The sequence below is a fragment of the Anabrus simplex genome, chromosome 5 (genome assembly GCF_040414725.1).
Source record: "Anabrus simplex isolate iqAnaSimp1 chromosome 5, ASM4041472v1, whole genome shotgun sequence".
In the NCBI taxonomy this organism is placed as follows: domain Eukaryota; kingdom Metazoa; phylum Arthropoda; class Insecta; order Orthoptera; family Tettigoniidae; genus Anabrus; species Anabrus simplex.
This window is the reverse complement of record NC_090269.1, coordinates 155,449,361-155,470,470: the sequence shown is the minus strand read 5'-3', so window position 1 is coordinate 155,470,470 and position 21,110 is coordinate 155,449,361. Positions and strand designations below refer to the sequence as shown.

The window sequence follows — 21,110 nt, the reverse complement described above, 5'->3', positions numbered from 1 at the left end:
CTTCTATCGTAAATAATAATAATAATAATAATAATAATAATAATAATAATAATAATAATAATAATAATAATAATAATAATAATAATGTCCCTTACTTTATTCAACTAAAAATTATTAATTTGCATTCTTCCTTATTACATAAAGGTAAATTCGCATGTAAAAGGTCAATAACTTCTCTCCCCTCTCCAATGTTGACGGAAGGTGAATTGCTTTTTTCATAATAATAATAATAATAATAATAATAATAATAATAATAATAATAATAATAATAATAATACCGTTCCGTACTTCATTCACCTATTATAAATAATAAAAATTATAATAATTACATTCATCCATATTACATACAGGTACAATTCACATGAAATTGGTCAATAACATCTCTCCCCCCCCTCCAATGTTGATGGAAAGTTCCACAGCGCTCCAGCCGCTCCGCCCTACATCTCTCCCCCCCTCTCCACTCTATAGTCTACCCGATTTTATCATCCAATAGGAGAGATCCACATCGTTCTACTAGGCCCCTCCCTGTCCTGCCCTCCCCTCTCCACGCACAGCGTGGCTCACCACAAACTTTCCATGACCACAGTCCTGAAATAGTGTTTGGTGACAACAGACTTAACATCGGCAGTCTAGATAAATACGTAAGTTTTTCACTATATTATAATTGTATATAATTTATTTTTTGTCATTACTGTTTCATGTTATCACTTATCTCCTTATCTTTGACAAGTTTACGCTACGTAAACAATACTGTACATATATAAGCTTATTTTAAGTGATTTGATAGAATCTGAGGATGTTCTTGTAGAACGAAACATGTCATTCTTTGTATGTTAGTGTGTTTTTTACAGATATGCTTTTAGTGTTTTAATTTACATTGTATTTGCTATGTGTTTGACAGACTGAAAAGCCTTTGCTACATTTAACTAAGTCAACACTGGAAAACATGGCTTCATTTTTAACAACATATTACTGACGCATCTACCACCCTAGCACACCTTAATAATATCGATCCAGACATCATGTTCACAATAGAATCTGATGTTAATAAGGCCCTTAATTTCTTATATTTAACCATTGCTAGGCTTCCGTTTTCTTTTAAATACAAAATTTACAGAAAACCAACACCCGCCTTTAACATTCACATGTCAAAATCAGATTTAAATTAAGAATTTAACACTATGCATAGCATTGCATTGGACAATGACTACAACCTTAGTTTAATAGAATTTATAATATATAAGTTTATGCACTGATTGAAATCCAATTTACAAAAAGAAACAAATAGATCAAAAACTTATTCAGCCTTTGCATTTAATCCTGTCAATTACAGAATAACCAACATGTTTAAGAAGAAAAATATCAATATTTCCTTTAGAACCAAACCTTGACATATTTCATAAATCTAGCCTAGTTAACGTTACTAAACCCTTGATAAGTCAGGTGTATACAGATTTCACTGTAACAACTGTGCCAGCACATATGATGGACAAACAGGAAGATCCTATATGATCATATACAATGCGCATGTCAATGCTTTTAAATACAGGAGATTTTCGGCAATACGACAATATATAAATGACTGTAAACATAGCTTTCACGATGTAAATCATGGTATAGACATCATCGAAATAATAAAAAAAGGCCCTTTACTTGAGCAAATGGAGCAATGTTTCATTTTACTAGATCAATATTATAATCCTAACCATAATCTTAACATATTGTCTGTAAAACTTACAATTTTATTAAATTTCTTTTGTAAAATAAAGGTATGTCATATGGTCTGGACTGATTTAAGGTCCGAAAAATGTGGTATATTTTATTTATGTACAACTGATTTTATCCTGTCCTGAAGTCAGATCCACTTCTCTTGAGTTTGTGATTTTACTGGTTGTACAATAGATAACTTCGGAATAACTGTCTTAGTATCAATCGGTTCTTGTTGTTATTCTTTTAGTGTGTGTACACAGAGGGATGATGTTTGCCTAATTTTATCAATAACACATCTGCGGTCATGTTTTAAGCACTGTCCATTTGTTGGAAGAAAGGTCATCATCATCATCATCGTTGTCCATATCCCTAGTTTAGCTTGCACCATGCCAGGGTGTTTCTGGCACCTTTCACTCTTCTTATAATTGACCACCATTTTTCTTCCTTAACTGTGTTCCAGTCAAGGTTTCTTTTAATTGTACTATTCTTCATCCCTTTCAACCACCTTCATATTGGTCTCCCTCTTGTGCCCCGCATGATCTATCTGAGTTTTTCCATCAACCACTTCGTGATCATTCCCTCTTTCATCTCCTTAACATGTTCAAACCATTTAAGTTCCTCCTTCTCCATTTTGTCCAAAAGTTTTTCCTTCCCAATCCTTATATTTCTTATCATCTTGAAATGTCATTTCACTGGCTTGGATTAAATTCTCCTACCCTTTGGCTGTGTCCAGGTCTCCTTTGTTAGCAGCACATCTTATACATCATTGGTACTACCTTTGCTGCACTGATTGGCTTAGACGGTAGAGGCACTGCTTTTGTGACTTGGCAGGTTTGATCCTGGTTCAGTGCGGTGTTATTTGAAGGTGGTCACTTATGTCAGCCTTGGGTTCATAGATTTGCTGGCATGTTAAGGAACTCCTGCTGGACTCAGTTCTGGCACCCCAGTGTCTCCGAAAACCATGAAATATAGTTAGTGGGACTAAAGCCAATTATCTTATTATGTACTTCATTCCCCCAAATCAGGTTTCTTTCACTTTGGTGGAATACATTTCCCTGTTGAATTGTTTTACTGACCACTAAGTTCAGACCTTAATTCTACATCATTTGATTCCCAATTACTTGAAGCTCTCCACAAATTGAGGGTTTTGCTGCCTTATTTTTCTAATTCCCTCCCTTTCTGTTCTTACTCTTTTCAGTGTTGATTTTCATCCCATAATTTTCAACAATTTCACTCTGCCTTCTTTGCTCCCCACCCCACAGTATTATGTTCAGCTCCCTGTCCCCATATTGTACCTTTGTCTCCTTCACACTGATCATAGGATGATAATATGAAAATACTGTGGGATTAACTGGTAGTAAAACAATGTGTTCTGAGATAGGAAATCTGTGGGGAAACTTTTTGCTGGGAATAAAATAATTGCCTTGAGAAAAAATGATTGGTAAAGCTGTCTGAGAATGATGGCAGGCAAGTCATCAACCTGGAGAGCCTGCTTGATGATTAGAATCCTTTCTGCAATAGAAAGAATTCAATACTGGCAAGTCATGTCTTGAATAGAGAGTATGCAATAGGAAAAGGAGCACATAATTGGTTAGCTACTCAGAGTGGGAAGAGGGAGCAGTGGAATGAGAGGCATGATGTTCTGTCTTCATTCTTTCAAGTTTCTCCTTTCCTTTTCCTACCTCATCTAATTTTACCCAATCCCTAGTTTTCTTATTTCTCTTCATATAATAATGACTTGGTTTGACACTTTTCTTTTTGCTTTCCTTTTGTTATGTTCTTAGATTTGAAGATATATTATTGATAATTTTACTGTGCCAATATGAAATTTACTTTTTGTTGTAATTTTCTCTTACTTTCCACCACCACTTAACCTTACTTTTTCACTCGTTTCTTCTTTTCTTACCCTGATCACATCTTTTGAGCTTTTACTATATTCTAGAATGTTACAGTCTCTTTTCCTTTTTGCCCCTACGTCACCCTTGTTTTTCTATGAATTCTCTGCCATCTCTCCACACTTGGTCAGTGTGCTATGGATTTAGTTCGAAGCTGGAACCTACTTCTACTTCATCTCATTGATGACACTTCATTGATTTCTGATGTGTCTTCAGCTGACTAAGGTAGGTGGAGAGATTTCTGAATTTTCTGTGCAAGCTCGTTCTTCCCAGTTCTGTTGTACAATGCTTTACATGGATATATTTTTTTGACTATGCTATCTTATATTTCATCATTCTTGTTTGCCTTGGTTGCTTTACTCATTCAGGACAAATATTTCATGTTCCCTATGGGAATCAACATCTATATCATCTTATGGCCAAGAAGGCATCAATTTTGGGAAGTGAGACATAGTCTGTCATAGTGCATTGGCACTGCTGGTGGCTTCAAGTAGCCTATGCAGTGGCCTCCACGGTATGCACTAGACTTGCGTCTTGGTAGGTGTGCTAAGTACCAACAGATGGGTCCAACTTAGCACACGAGGGCGAAACGCAGGCAACCAAGAATGAGTTAGCTGTAAAATTTATAATGTCAAATAATGGACCATTTTATTGTTATTATAAATTTACTCATTCAGGACAAATATTTCATGTTCCCTATGGGAATCAACATCTATATCATCTGATGGCCAGGCAAGCATCATTTTGTGGAGGTGAGAACATAGTTTCTCATAGTGCATTGGCACTGCTGGTGGCTTCAAGTAGCCTATTCAGTCGCCTCCAAGGTATGCACTAGCCTTGCGTCTTGGTAGGTGTGCTAAGTACCAACTGATGAGCCCAACTTAGCACATGAGGGTGAAATGCAGGCAACCAAGAATGAGTTAGCTGGAAAATTTATAATGTCCAATAACAGACCATTATATTGGTATTATAAATTTACTCATTCAGGACAAATATTTCATGTTCCCTATGGGAATCAACATCTATATCACATAATATGGTCTCAATAAGGACATTTCCAGATTTCCATTTACAACCTGAAAATTATAAAAAAAGATCCACCCCTATGACTGATTCAGTGCAGTGTGACACTAATAGACTTTCTCAAATTCCCAAATTGGTGTGGCCATCTCATCATGTACTCGACCCTTCCATCTTCTGGTAATAGCTCTTTAAGTCACTTAACTTTCACATTATTAAACAGTGTCTTACCTCAACTTGTTGCAACACATCCCCAATCATTATTTAATTAATTATTTCATGTTAAGAAGGTTTCTGAAGGCAGAATTGGCTCCTTTTCAGCTACTTCACAGGCGTTAAGCTAACCTTCCCATCAAACCTCACATCATCCCACATCTATTCAGATATATCATCCTGTGATAAGATGCTTTCATTTTAATGGCACTGGTCACACTACTATGAGTTGCTCTACCTGGCAACAGGGAAACGCTTTCCACACTCGTTAGGCAGTGGACATTAGTCTGGGTTAAATCTGCCAGTTTCTTCTCTACCATTCCAGAATACTCCTGTCAACATCCCATACATCTTATATTATTGTTCAGTCAAATAATATCTTTACCATTGCTCTCTTAGATTCTGGAGCTCCAATTTAGTTACTTAGTAATTCTTTTTTTTTCAAGATCTAAGGCACACATTCCCTACATTTGAACCCTGTTCTTCTATTTTACAATGTACCTCAATTTCTAATCATGTTCTAGAAACACATGGAAAAATTCAGCTTAATTTATAAATTAATCAGTTTACTTGTCCTTATATATTTCTGTTCATTAAAGACCTTTCATTCCCCATTGTTATTGTTCCTGATTTTTTCATCATAATGGTTTAACTTATAACTCTTTTCTTCTACCTCTTTCAATTTTCAAAAATATACCAAGATTCTTTTAATAAAACATTCTGATCATCATTTTTCTACAATGTACATTGCATCTCAACAAAATATATATTTTGTACATCTAGCCAAACTGTTTCTATTAATTGGTTATTAACAACTTTTGCTATTGTAATTACTCCTGAACTTGTTACTGTTTCAAATTATACCATCCACATTGCTATCAGTGATTGTATTCCGCTCATTCTACCTGTATGTGTGCATGTCCACAAAAATCTCATCTGCTCGTTATTTATACAGGTTTGCTTCTCACATTTTAAAATTCCTATTTCTTTCTTATAGCCTTCTGCTGACATTAAGGAGGAAATATTGGTAGAACAAGATAAAGTTGATCTGCTGGTCCCATCCATGGAAGAAGAAAAGTAAGTACACCACTAACTCTTACACCATATGGAATATAGACTCTAATATCTTAAAAACCTAGTCATTACAAATATTTTTTTGCTAGGGGCTTTACGTCGCACCGACACAGATAGGTCTTATGGCGACGATGGGATAGGAAAGGCCTAGGAGTTGGAGGGAAGCGGCCGTGGCCTTAATTAAGGTACAGCCCCAGCATTTGCCTGGTGTGAAAATTGGAAACCATGGAAAACCATCTTCAGGGCTGCCGATAGTGGGATTCGAACCTAATATCTCTCGGATGCAAGCTCACAGCTGCGCGCCTCTACGTGCACGGCCAATTTGCCCGGTCATTACAAATATGTGATGTGTTCATTTATGTTGAGAAGATGTTAAATATATTTTTAGATATAGTTTTATTGAAAAAATATCTGGAGAAAATATCTGAGGTAGATCAAAATACAGTAAAACCTCGTTAATTCGAAGTCGTTGGGACTCAAAAATCGGACTTCGAATTACGTGATTTCGAATTAACCGCCAATTCGCAATTCAGAAGTACCAACCCTTGCCGCGTTACAAAATATTCTAAGGCCCGTTACTGCATGCAGTTAACCTTGATTCACAGTTTATACCTTTCAAATGCCATGAAAAAAGAACTATTTACAAAATGTATCCAAGAAGGTGCATTTACAGTATTCAAATAATGCACTCGGATATCTCACTGGTAAACATAACCTCACGCAACGAAAGAAAAAAAAAAAAAGCATGATTCAAAGACGAGGAGAAATCTATGCTAGCTCCCATGTGCAAGTGCTTTATTAATTGGATTACTATACTGTGTGCATTTTAGATGCCTTGTATTTACACAGAAAGTACCTGATGCCCTTAAAATCGAACTTTCCTATGATTATCCTTGTACGATTTCCCACCATGGCACTTCCTTCGTACTTCAGAAATGTAAACACTTGCCGCGTCACGAAGTATTCTAAGACCCATTAATACATGCAATCACCCCGATTCACAGTTTAAACCTTTCAAATGCCATGGAAAAAACTATTTCCGAAATGTATCCAAGAAGGTGCATTTACAGTGTTCAAATAATGCGCTTGGATAAATCACTGACAAACATAACCTCACGCAATGAAAGAAAAAAAATCGCACAATTCAAAGATGAGGATAAATTATGCCGGTTCCCCTGTGCAAATGCATTATTTTTTGGATTTCTTTACTGTTTGCATTTTTATTATAGATGCTTTGTGTTGGCATGGGAAGTGCCCGACGCTCTTAAAACATTGTGGCTTATCGAAGTTTCCTATGACGAGGGGATAAAGTATCTCGCTTCCATGTGCATTGCAATTGCAACGCACTACTATGACCCCCATCCCTCACACTGTACGATTTTCGGCTGGCAATTTCTCCTTTAAAACCAAACCTAAGACCGTTTGGGCTCGCATTAAAATAAAGCAATGCAGTTTCACCGGCAATGACAATATTGTTCGGTGCCTACGAATTTATTATATTTGCCACGTTTTTTCGTCAACTGTCGGCATCGCCAGTGTTCACGGATTCTGTTTTCCCGCAGACTGCCTGTTGCGTGATACTACGGCGTTCCTTAAAAGGTTGAATACGAAAGAATTCAGATTTAATTCAATTTAGCAATCATGAAGCGCACTGTAGACCCACCAACGTGAGTGTAAGTGCGGAAAGCTACCCCTCCTCGTTCCGGAACGCGCGTTCTATTATGACGCGGAGTGGATAAATTTCAAGTTGAAATTACTCTGTAACATACTATTGTTTTAGAATGTAAAGGCAGTTTCGAATTAAAAGTCTGCATTTCGGTAATGGTGCCAACATTGTACTTCGAATAACGAATTATCCGTATTTCGAATTAAACAATTGAAATAACATGCAAAACTGTATCTCATGTTTCCGGGAACGAGAGCTTCTTCGAATTAGGCGGGATTTTGAATTAACCGATTTCGAATTATCGAGGTTCTACTGTATATCTGAAGTTGATTCATTATAATACCTCTGATCAACTGTGAAAAATTTCGTCATTCTTTCTGTGGCACTTCAACATTTGCCATCAGGGTGTATTATCTGAAATGTAATTTCAAACTATTTTCTCCAAAGCCTTCTGAATTATATCTAAGGAATATTAATCCCTTTGTACCACCAGTAACTCACAGAGGAAGCCATGTTCATAGATTGTCAACTGAACCTACAAATTCAACAATTTTTGATATCAGAATATATTGTAAGCAACATAGATAGTAAAATTATTATAATTTTAATAATTAATCCTTCATTGATTGATATATACACCTTTCATCATGGCTCCCTCTTAGTTCATAAACCATGGCAATTGCTATTAAGTGGTCCTAGGAGACGGAATACTGGTTGCACGGAATATTGTGAATCGTGGATCTCCTTGTGCTCAGGTGGCTAGGACTGAACTGTCCATCTGTAGTCCCTATCCTGTTAGAAGAGGGATCCTATTTGGGATCATGAGTAAGTGGGATAGCCTTCTGCTTCAGAGAATTTACCAAGCCTATTGGAGTAACGGTGCCCTTCTTTCTTTATTCGATAAACTAATTTGCTGAAATTCGGTCCCGCAGCAGTTCTTCTTTTGTTAAAGGGAGTCCCAGACTTTATCTCTGTTCAGGTTAAACATGAATGTTACTAGCTTTACATCCTACTAATTACTACTCAGTGATGGCAAAGTGCCGGAGGGATACCCAAATTCAATCTCTGTGTTAGGTCAGATGTTGTAACTTTAGTAACAATGTTATTTGCTTTACCTTTTATTAACTACTATTCAGAGACCCCGAAGTGCCGGAATTTAGTCCCACCATAGTTCACTTATTTTGAAGGGAGTCCAAAAGTCGATCTCCGTTTACATCAGATATTTTGGATTTAACAATAACGTTACTGGCTCCGCGTCCTACTAACTACTTTCCAGATCCACTGAAGTACCAGGATTTATTCCCACCATGGTTCATTCTTTGTTCAAGGGAGTCCCAAACTCGATCTGTGTTTTGGGTCAAATGTTATAAGTTTAATAATAATGTTATTGGCTTTACGTTTTACTAATTACTTTTCAGAGACGTTGAGGTGATGGAATTTTGTCCTGCAATAGTTCTTTTATAATTCAAGGGAGTTCCACACTTGGTCACTATTCTGGATCTTATTGACTTTATGTTTTATGAAATACTTTTTCGAGTAGCCGAGGTGCCGGAATTTAGTCCTTCAATAGTTCTTTTTTTGTTTAGCTCAAGGAATCCCAAATTCGATTTCTGATTGGTTGTTAAAAATTAAATAACTGGAAAGGAGGTTCAACCTATTCAATACTCAAAGGAAAGAAACGTAACAATCACATTTCTATTTAAATGGGACCGGTTTCGACCTTAGTCTAGGTCATCATCAGCCATAAAAACATATAAAATGTTTATGAATGTTGGAGGTCAGTTCCACACTCTGTTAGGCACAAAGACACGACACCACATTCTGTCCTGCATAAAGTCACAACACTACTAATCAACATACGAAGATCAAAAAGGCTTGAATTCGCAGACGAACAGATCTGTAGTAGAAAGCCGCCAACTCCCGGTGACCAGCGCGGCACACTCAAGGTCACGCGCTGCGGCCAAACACCAAAGTAGAGTGGAGAACGTTTCTAAGGTCCAGAACCTGTCACGGCTGCGGGAAGCCAATTAGGTATATAAAAATATACGACGCCAATTAGTGCAACTGAATGAGCACCCGTACTCCAGATAAGTTCTTGGTAAACAGTTGACTTGAAAAAACAATTGTAGAGAGAAGGAAAAAATGTAGTAAAAAGCGCAATATCGGAAAACAAATGAAAACTTATATGCACAGTGCGCTATTATTTATTTTATTTATTTACATATTTTACGCCCACATTGGAGCACTGAAATCAATACATTTGAGTTAATTTCTTCTTCTTCTTCTCCTAGAACTTTTTCATCCTCTCCGACCTGGAAGCCCTTTGTGTGTCCGATATAGTATATTGTTTCCGTTCAACTGCTTTTAGTTTGAGACTTATGCTTTTGTTCTTCAAAATCCTCTTCTCTTTTCTGTCTTTGATTTGCTGCCGAGTTATACCCAATTCTTCCAAATCGTCCTGAACTTCTTTGAACCAATTATTATTGATTTTATTCTTCAAAAAGTAATCGAATAGTTGTTTCAATATCCTGGTGTCTGCTAATCTTGATATGTGACAGAAAAAGGAAATTCTTCTTTTACGCATTGTAGATATTATTGATTCACATTCACGATAGACAATGTTGTTAGGCAACAATCTCCACTGTCCATCAACTTGGTGTTTTTTATTAATAATTGTTCTAAGAATTCTTCTCTCAGTTTTCTGTAATTTGTCTGTTGTAGATTTTACATTTAATTTGAATAAAGTTTCACTAGCATAGGTTGCCTCTGGTTTAACTATGGAATTATAGTGTTTCAGCTTAGCGTTTATCGAAAGAGATTTTTTTTTATAGGTTGGCCAGGTAAGTCTTTGTGCTTGTTTAAATTTAGTTGTTCTGTGTTCTATTGCTTCTTTTTCATTTGTGTTCCATGTTATTATTTCCCCAAGATATTTGAATTTCTGAACAATTTTAATCTCTTTATTACTGTTCAGCTGAATAACTGGTAAATCAACTTTAAAAGTTGGCATCATTTCTGTTTTTTCAAATGAAATTTGTAATCCCATTTTTTTAGCTATAATTTCTAGTTGTTCAATTTGAAATTTAGCCTCTTCTATTGTATTTGCAAGTAATGCTAAATCGTCCGCAAAAGCAAGGCAGTTGAGTTTAATATTTCTACCGATCTTGATAGTTGGTTGGCATTTCTTGTTCCATTCACGCATAACCTTCTCCAATGCACAATTAAATAACAATGGTGAAAGTCCGTCTCCTTGTCGAAGTCCAGTTCTTATAGTGAATGATTCTGATAATTCACCTCTAAATTTAACTTTTGCCTTCGTATTTTTAAAAGTCATATTAATGAGGTTAACAAGTTTTTGATGTAAGCCAAATTCTTTAAGGCTTTTTAATAATGAGTCACGATGAATACTGTCGTATGCTTTTTTAAAATCTACAAACGTGATGACCAGGTTATGATTGAAGTAGTCGAAGTTGGCGCAAGACAAAAATTTGAAAGAGGAGAATAAATTAAACGAGGAAGAGTGATAGTGAAATAAGAGAAAGAATAAAAGAAATTGAAGTTAGATGGTAATGAGGAAAGATAAGATAGGGAAATGAAGGAGGGGTAGTTTAAGGTGGGTTAGGAGGGTGGGTTATTGGAGGTAGAAAATGTGGGTGGGAACTATGTAAGACATGGAAAATAGAATTGGGGTTTTGGAATTTGGAATTTTTGAGAAGAAGAATTAGGAAGTCAAAAAGGATATTGGGTTTTTCAGAAATGTCGTTTAAATTGAAATTAGGGTTGAAGTACTGGTCAAGGTGGATAAAGCAATTTTCAGTAATGTTTAAGAGGGGGCCTTTGTTAATGATTTTAAGTATGTTTATGTCATTGTCAATATTGGTGAAACTATGTTTGGAGTCTTGTATGTGCTGTCCTATGGCGGAGAATCTGTTGTATTTAATGGCGTTAACATGTTCAGAGTACCTGATATTGAAGTTGCGGCCAGTTTGTCCGACGTAGGAGGAACTGCAGTTGTTGCATTTAAATCTGTATACACCAGATTTAGAAAAAGCATTAGACTTATTTAGAGATTTAGAGTTGTGTAAGATATCAAGACTTCTATTGTTAGTTCTAAAAGAAATTTTCATATTATGTTTTTTAAAGATATTAGTTATTTTATAAGCATCGTGAGTAAAAGTGAAGGTGGAAAAAGCAGTTGGTTTTATTGTGTCTTTAGATAAAGTGGTTTTTGGACGGTGTTTGAATTTGTTGATGATGCGGTTAATGAAGGAGTTGTTAAAGCCATTAAATTTAGCAATGTTGCGGATGGTGTTTAATTCATTATTTAAATCTTTTTTGGACATAGGGGTGTTGAAGGCACGAAAAATTAAGCTGTTATAAGTAGCACGTTTATGAGCTTGGGGGTGCGAAGAATCTTGTCTTATTGTAGTTGCTGTTTGGGTTGGTTTTCTGAAAATTTTGTAAGATAAAGAAGAAGGATGTCTAGTAATAGTTAGGTCTAGAAAATTAAGAGTTTGGTTGTGTTCTGATTCGAGGGTGAATTTAATGTTAGAGTCTAAGTTGTTGAGATGAAGAAGTGTAGAGGCTGCGTTGGTTGATTCCTCATTTAATATTACCAATGTGTCGTCGACATATCTCGCCCAAAAGAGGATGCTGGAGAAATTATTATTATTATTAATACTTGTGTTTTCTAAGAAGTCAAGTTAAATTTCAGCAAGAATGCCAGAAGCAGATGAGCCCATAGCCAAGCCATCTTGTTGATAAATGGTGTTGTCAAAGGTAAAATAATTATTGTTGAGAACTAATTTTAAAATAGACATGAAGTCTTGAATTTCAAGTTTACTTAGGTTACTGAATTTGTTTAGGTTGTTGTTTATAATGGGGAATAATTTTGGAATTGGAATACTAGGGTACATGTTGACAATGTCAAAAGAATGGAGAGAAAAATTTGGTTGCATTTCAAAATTTTTTAATTTGTTGATTAGATCAGAAGTGTTTTTAATAGATTTGTTGGATAAAAATCGATAATTTTTAGTAAAAATGTTTGGATGAATTTAGAAGTGTTGTATAGGGGACTGGGTCTGTAATTGATAATTGGACGGATAGGAATGCTAGTTTTGTGAATTTTAGGGAGGGCTTTGGCAGTGGGTAGTCCAGGGTTCATGTTTATTAGTTTAGTTTTTTCTTGATCTGTAAATCTATCTAAAACAACTCTGAGTGATGATGAAAACTCAATCCTTTCGAAGGGCTTCAAACACAATTGGCCCAATCTCAACACTTTCAATGTAGCCACCAATTTAATTATTGAATCTGAAATAGCCATTAACAAAATGCCAACAGATGAACAAGATGAAATCAGATATGAAGTAAAAAGGAAACTTGAAAAAATCTTCATTAACAATAACAAAAACACTTCTCTTATTAATTATAATAATAATAATAATAATAATAATAATAATAATAATAATTTAATTAAAGATAATAAAACCATTTCAGATCTTAAAAAGAAAATCAATGACAATAATCTCATTATCACCAAATCTGATAAAGGCAACACTACTGTCATAATGGATAAAACTGACTACTTAGATAAAACCAAAAACTTTTTCAGTGACCCTTCTTTTTCTATAATAAAAAAAGACCCAACCACAAAAATCCAATGCCTACTCAAACATACTTTAAAAAACGTTTCCTTTCTCCTCACAGATCAAGAAAAAACTAAACTAATAAACATGAACCCTGGACTACCCACTGCCAAAGCCCTCCCTAAAATTCACAAAACTAACATTCTTATCCGTCCAATTATCAATTACAGACCCAGTCCCCTATACAACACTTCTAAATTCATCCAAACATTTTTACTAAAAAATTATCGATTTTTATCCAACAAATCTATCAAAAACACTTCTGATCTAATCAACAAATTAAAAAATTTTGAAATGCAACCAAATTTTTCTCTCCATTCTTTTGACATTGTCAACATGTACCCTAGTATTCCAATTCCAAAATTATTCCCCATTATAAACAACAACCTAAACAAATTCAGTAACCTAAGTAAACTTGAAATTCAAGACTTCATGTCTATTTTAAAATTAGTTCTCAACAATAATTATTTTACCTTTGACAACACCATTTATCAACAAGATGGCTTGGCTATGGGCTCACCTGCTTCTGGCATTCTTGCTGAAATTTACCTTGACTTCTTAGAAAACACAAGTATTAATAATAATAATAATTTCTCCAACATCCTCTTTTGGGCGAGATATGTCGACGACACATTGGTAATATTAAATGAGGAATCAACCAACGCAGCCTCTACACTTCTTCATCTCAACAACTTAGACTCTAACATTAAATTCACCCTCGAATCAGAACACAACCAAACTCTTAATTTTCTAGACCTAACTATTACTAGACATCCTTCTTCTTTATCTTACAAATTTTCAGAAAACCAACCCAAACAGCAACTACAATAAGACAAGATTCTTCGCACCCCCAAGCTCATAAACGTGCTACTTATAACAGCTTAATTTTTCGTGCCTTCAACACCCCTATGTCCAAAAAAGATTTAAATAATGAATTAAACTCCATCCGCAACATTGCTAAATTTAATGGCTTTAACAACTCCTTCATTAACCGCATCATCAACAAATTCAAACACCGTCCAAAAACCACTTTATCTAAAGACACAATAAAACCAACTGCTTTTTCCACCTTCACTTTTACTCAGGATGCTTATAAAATAACTAATATCTTTAAAAAACATAATATGAAAATTTCTTTTAGAACTAACAATAGAAGTCTTGATATCTTACACAACTCTAAATCTCTAAATAAGTCTAATGCTTTTTCTAAATCTGGTGTATACAGATTTAAATGCAACAACTGCAGTTCCTCCTACGTCGGACAAACTGGCCGCAACTTCAATATCAGGTACTCTGAACATGTTAACGCCATTAAATACAACAGATTCTCCGCCATAGGACAGCACATACAAGACTCCAAACATAGTTTCACCAATATTGACAATGACATAAACATACTTAAAATCATTAACAAAGGCCCCCTCTTAAACATTACTGAAAATTGCTTTATCCACCTTGACCAGTACTTCAACCCTAATTTCAATTTAAACGACATTTCTGAAAAACCCAATATCCTTTTTGACTTCCTAATTCTTCTTCTCAAAAATTCCAAATTCCAAAACCCCAATTCTATTTTCCATGTCTTACATAGTTCCCACCCACATTTTCTACCTCCAATAACCCACCCTCCTAACCCACCTTAAACTACCCCTCCTTCATTTCCCTATCTTATCTTTCCTCATTACCATCTAACTTCAATTTCTTTTATTCTTTCTCTTATTTCACTATCACTCTTCCTCGTTTAATTTATTCTCCTCTTTCAAATTTTTGTCTTGCGCCAACTTCGACTACTTCAATCATAACCTAAAAATTTTTTTTTTCTTCTTAAAAAATAGCGCACTGTGCATATAAGTTTTCATTTTTTTTCTGATATTGCGCTTTTTACTACATTTTTTCTTCTCTCTACAATTGTTTTTTCAAGTCAACTGTTTACCAAGAACTTATCTGGAGTACGGGTGCTCATTCAGTTGCACTAATTGGCGTCGTATATTTTTATATACCTAATTGGCTTCCCGCAGCCGTGACAGGTTCTGGACCTTAGAAACGTTCTCCACTCTACTTTGGTGTTTGGCCGCAGCGCGTGACCTTGAGTGTGCCGCGCTGGTCACCGGGAGTTGGCGGCTTTCTACTACAGATCTGTTCGTCTGCGAATTCAAGCCTTTTTGATCTTCGTATGTTGATTAGTAGTGTTGTGACTTTATGCAGGACAGAATGTGGTGTCGTGTCTTTGTGCCTAACAGAGTGTGGAACTGACCTCCAACATTCATAAACATTTTATATGTTTTTATGGCTGATGATGACCTAGACTAAGGTCGAAACCGGTCCCATTTAAATAGAAATGTGATTGTTACGTTTCTTTCCTTTGAGTATTGAATAGGTTGAACCTCCTTTCCAGTTATTTAATTTTTAACATCAATAATTTCAATACGGAACAATGAAATTTTTATCTTTAAATTCTGATTGGTTGTGCGTAAATGAAGAGGGATTAGAACCTGCGTATCTTTCATGCATATGAAATTTATTCAGTTTAAGCTCTAACTATTGAGTCTATTATGCTGTTAACTGTGCAGGACTCCAGGCTAAATGCAAACAAACAATGAACTTAGTATTTCATGTCTAAGCATATACTTCCCATTCTAATGAACTCGTACATACTGCTGTGACCGCATTTATACTGCTTCCCCTCCCCGTATTCAGTTAATGTACCTTAAGGTAATAATTCCTACTTAGTCTTCAGTGAAGAAAAGCTGGTCATCGATCCCTAGTCAGTTTGATGATTTTTAATATTTTTTCTCGTTATGCGCTTGAGTTGTTTAGTTCTGAATCCAACTAAGCTGCAGGTTTGAAACCCCAGGTTGGTGATTGTTTTCCTTTGCTCAGAGTTATATGTTTTAATTTTTGGAGTTAGATATTTGAATAACACATCAGCTTTGATTTCAAGTGAACTCTAGTTTCTAATAATAATTTTGTCAGTTATTTTAACTTCCAATTCCTGTAGTGCTGAAGCCAGGTCTTTCATTTAAAGGCACAAGCTTTAAATGTACAGTTACTTAGTTAAGCATGCTTGTTTGCTGCGGATCTATGGGTTAGATTCCTATTTGGTTCAGAACAGTTTTTAAATTCTTGGAGCTCAAAGGTTGGGTGTTTTTAATATAGTGCACAATCCTTTAGTTACTTTGATAGCCAGCAATCCGAGGGAAAGAGTACCGAATTTGATGACTGGTCCAGGTGGTGATTTTTAATATCTCACATCTCAAACATTAGGTGTTTTGTATTAAATGCATGCTTTCAGTGAGGAGTCACTTACTTAGTGTGATACTCAGCAGACCAAAGGGGAGAGCCCTGGGTTCCCTTCCCACTCCATGTAGCGCAAACGTTTTCGGTTCAGAACACAAGGTTTTATCTCTAAGTGAAGTAAGCAATATTGTAAGCCAGACATCACGTAGTGCTGTAGGGAGCCGGTGTTACTCGCTCTGCTCGGGACGGGTGTTTGTCACGTAGTGAGAGAGCAGCAGTCAGGTGGGTTGCATACTGTGGCCGTACTGTACTTGCACCACTGGCCTTCAGTACATACTAAGTCATGCATTTCCCCCAGTTCTTACCCTACTTGCTCGCTAAGCTGCTCTCGTTCCTCGACAGCGGGGAGCAAACTGACTCCGAAGGCATTTCGCTCTCGATTGATTATGCCTGCTGTAAGCTACTATAAGTCTGTAGAATAAAGAACTGTAAGCTGAACCGTTAAATTAAAACTTCATTGTCCAAACAGTAAAAACTGGCAACACGTTACACATCAGCTCAAACACTAACGTACTGGACATTGTACTTGCTTAGCTTCAAGACCCAAGAATGCTTTCCAATCTTATGCCCCTATGAGTAAAGCATATGTATTATGCCTTTCACCTTCTCCCTATTCCCATTAATACAGTATGTGTGCATAGCTTGCACCAAGCTCAGCTCCAAGAACCTCTGGACCATGTCTCATCTTGTCTAGCTGAGTTAAGCCTGGTATCGAATCTCAAACTTGAATCTCTAAGGCCTGTGTAAGGTTAAGCCAGGCATCAAATCCATGCCTGTTAGGGTAACCTAGCACTCTTAGGCATCAAACTTCAGTCTGTAAAGCTAACGCCTGTGTAATGTTAAGCCTAGGGTGGAATCCAGGACCAGTGAGGTTAAGCTCAAGTTGAATCCGTACCTGTTAGGCTATGCTTGCACTCTAGGCAATAATCACATTGGCAGTTAGGTTTGGCTTGCAGATTTTGGCTTCAAACTTGGGTCCTTAAGATTAAAGTCCTTAATCCTGGGGTCAAACCTGGGGTCTGTGAGGTTAAGCTTGAGGAAGTTGCCAGCATAACACCATGGCAGTATAATGTGCACTCTTAGCCGGTCACTCTACTTTCCGTAATGCCCACCTAGTAAGGTCATGTGAGGTTAAGTGTGCACAGTTATTCAGCACATTCCATGTGGTGGCAGTATCTCCCAGGGGTGTGTGGAGGTAGCGGTTCCAGATCTGCCTAAATGTAACTACTAGTATTGTATTAGCAGTTATGAATACTTTCTAGAAGCAGAGGGCTGTTGACTGCTACACATGGGAGGGTAGGCCACCACATCTGCTGCACACTAGATCACAAATGACTTTTAATTCAGAAAATATGGTAGCAATTCGCAGGTATTCCAGAGATGTTTCAATGTTATGGACCAATATTTGATATCCAGAGAAGTATGGTAGCAATTCGCAGGTTTTCCAGAGATGTTTCAATGATACAGACCAATATTTGATATCCAGAGAATTATCTCTCGGTGTAGGATATAAAAAGTAAAATCTCTTTGTAGTGCAAGATGGATAGAAAATCTCCAGGATGAGGGAATTATACAGAATTACATGAACATTAGTATGGAGAGAATCGTAACTATAGGCAGTAAGCAATTTCAGGATACAGGAAGGGAATGTGTGTCATACCGGTATTGGGAGAATCATAACTATAGGCAGTAAGCAATTTCAGGATATAGGAAGGGAATGTGTGTCATACCGGTATGCTGTAGAAGGAACAGCAAGAGAATGCCTAGGAGCAGCTGTGTACAAAGATGGGAGAAAGTGAACATCTTGATGGAACAATGAATTGAGGGAAGCATTTAAATGTAACAAGAAGTGGTGTTCAAAATGGATACAAAGGTTGATGCAGACATGGAACTGTATCTAAATGAACAAAACACAGTGTAACACATGATTGTTGAATGAGGTTGAAATCTTGGGAAGATATTGGTATAAGTCACAAAGGCTAGGTGAAGCAGAAGGGAATATTTTTGGACAGTACTAAAGATTCTTATAAAGTGACGGCAACAAAGAAATGAATAATGTTTTGTGCAAATCAGGTGAATTCATAGTAGCTCCCAGGGAATCACTTTTCAAGTGGAAAAAAATGTTTTGTATGAAGTGTTGAAATTATTTAAAGAGGTTCTCACCTCACTACACTCCAAGTAAATCCTTTGCTAATGAATTAGGTATTATTTTATAATGAATTCTCCTCCCCTGTGCAAAATGTTCAATTTAGTCCAGCTAATTAGCATGAAAATATTGGAATAAAATGTCATTGCTAAGCCCTTATCACCAAGGGAGTTCATGTGAAATGTGTGACTGATAAGATTCTAAATTACTAGTAATAGTTCTTCATTAGACTTCTAAAGCATTTCTTTCTAGATACTTTTGTTCCGTTTCTCTGATTTTGTGATTATTATTATGTGTGTTGCAGTGTGTTCGTTCATAATGGAGAACGTCTCCCGCAATGCCACGAATGTAAGAAAGTTTTTAAGGAAAGATCTAGCCTCCGGAAACACGCCGTCGTACATACTGGAGAAAGGCCATTCCAGTGTAAGGAATGTGATAAGACTTTTACACAGCGAGGCAACCTGCAAAAACATCTGCTTGTCCATAATGGTGTAAGACCGTTTCAATGCCAGGAGTGCTATAAGACATTTACTCAAAGGTCTTCTCTCAAGACACACATGTTGTTGCATACTGGAAACCGTCCTTTCCGTTGTAATGAGTGCAATAAAGTGTTTACGACTAAGAGTTACCTTCGAATACACGCAGTTGTACACACTGGACAAAAACCATTCCAGTGCAAAGAATGCAAAAAGACGTTCTCTATGCTTCCTAGTCTTCGCACACACATGCTACTCCATAATGGAGAAAAGCCCTTCCAGTGTCAGGATTGCAACAAATTATTTTCTACCAGAGGTAATCTCCGGCAACACATGATGATTCACACTGGGGAGAAGCCGTTTCCATGTTTAAGATGCAATAAAGGTTATACAACAAGGTCTCTTCTGCGCAGACACTCCGTTGTTCATACTGAATAAGCGCCGTTCCCGTATGACGAATGCAATAAAGCTTATACAACAGGGTCTCGTCTCCGGAGACACACTACTGCTCATCAGGAATCAGCGCCCTTCCCATGTGAAGGGTGCAATAAAGCTTATACAAAAGGATCTCGTCTCCGAAGATCCTCCGTTGTTCAAAATGAATGAACGCCATTGCCATAATATCGTTTTTCTTTTGCGGTCACCTCCGAAACCGCCTAGTGTTTTATACTGGAATAAAAGGCCTTCTCAGGGTGAGGACTGCAGTCAAGAATTTTCTGACACCATAAGGTAATAGAGAATAGAATAGATTTAATTATCATCAACAGATTGTTTTCTCAATTAAAGATGATTGGATAAAACATAATATACAACAAATACACCTTAAGTAAATAACACTAATGCCCTAAAATAATAACCAAGTTCAGTCTAAAGTTAGAGACCTGTTTATATGCATATTTACAAAACAAATAAAATAAATAATAAATAAAATTTAATCTCCTTCAATAATTGACATTATTAAAATACATTTAGTAACATTAACATATCTTACAGATAGGGCCTACATTCATTAGGTCATGTCTGAATTTAGACGGGGGTGAGTGAAAAAGGTCCACTGATTCACTCACCTCATTTTGTGATGTTAGTGCCCTCACAAGCCATGAGTTAGCCCGAGCCACAGTTCTCACTTTAGGCAGATGAATAACATACCTTTGCCTAGTATTGCAACGAGGAACAGGTAAAGGAATCAGCTGCAGTAATGTATTCGTCAGACACTTACGTATAAAGATAGAGACAATTGGCACATTTGCTGCGTTAGTGCAATGTCTTCATGCCCATATTCTCACAAAAAGACTCCTAATCGGATGAAGAGAGAGAAATACCCAAACCCTTGTAGCTGATCCTTTTCATGAACCTTATTTAGACTCATTCCAAGTTTTGTATTAAATACTGCCGAGAAGGCAGCCACACCTCGCAACAGTATTCTAACGATGGCCTGATTAGAGTGCAAAACAAAGTTATTAGAGTTCTAGGAGAAACAAATTTGGCACAATGTCTTCTCAGAAAGCCAAGTATTTTAAACCCTTTCCTAGAAATCTTGTCTAAATGTTTGTCGAAAGAAAGACCATAGCAGTTTGAAAGTGTCACACCAAGATCATTTTTTTCATTCACACGAGCTATACGAATTATTGCATAAATGGTAGGAGCAATTTACTGGTTCCAACTTGCGTGAAAATGTAATTGGGCTGCATTTTGAAGTATTCAAACCAAGCAGCCACTTTTTACATCAGTTACTTAGTAGGTGTAAGTCAGGCTAACAACTTACAGTCCAACTCACTATTGATTACCTTAATGATCTTTAGATCATCAACATAGAGAAGGCAATTACTGTGTTGTATAGCTGATGTTATATCATTTATGAATATGAAAAACAAAAGACGGCCCAGTAAGGAGCCTTGGGGGACACCTGAAGTAGGGTGGTACGGTTTTGACATAATACCATCAGCTTTTACTATGCAAACTCTGTTAGTG

At 36.4% G+C, this 21,110-nt stretch overlaps 1 protein-coding gene across 1 annotated transcript in view; it reads left to right on the top strand.

Annotated features, from left to right (window-relative positions):
- Nucleotides 1-20,034, top strand: part of LOC136874723 (zinc finger protein 665) — a 125,353-nt gene extending 105,319 nt beyond the window's left edge. The window contains exons 4-5 of the mRNA XM_067148384.2: nt 5,836-5,915; nt 18,968-20,034. Of these exons, the coding sequence (XP_067004485.2) occupies nt 5,836-5,915; nt 18,968-19,577 (690 nt within the window). The 3' untranslated portion in view covers nt 19,578-20,034. The remainder of the gene's footprint in view (nt 1-5,835; nt 5,916-18,967) is intronic.
- Nucleotides 20,035-21,110: the final 1,076 nt, after the last annotated feature.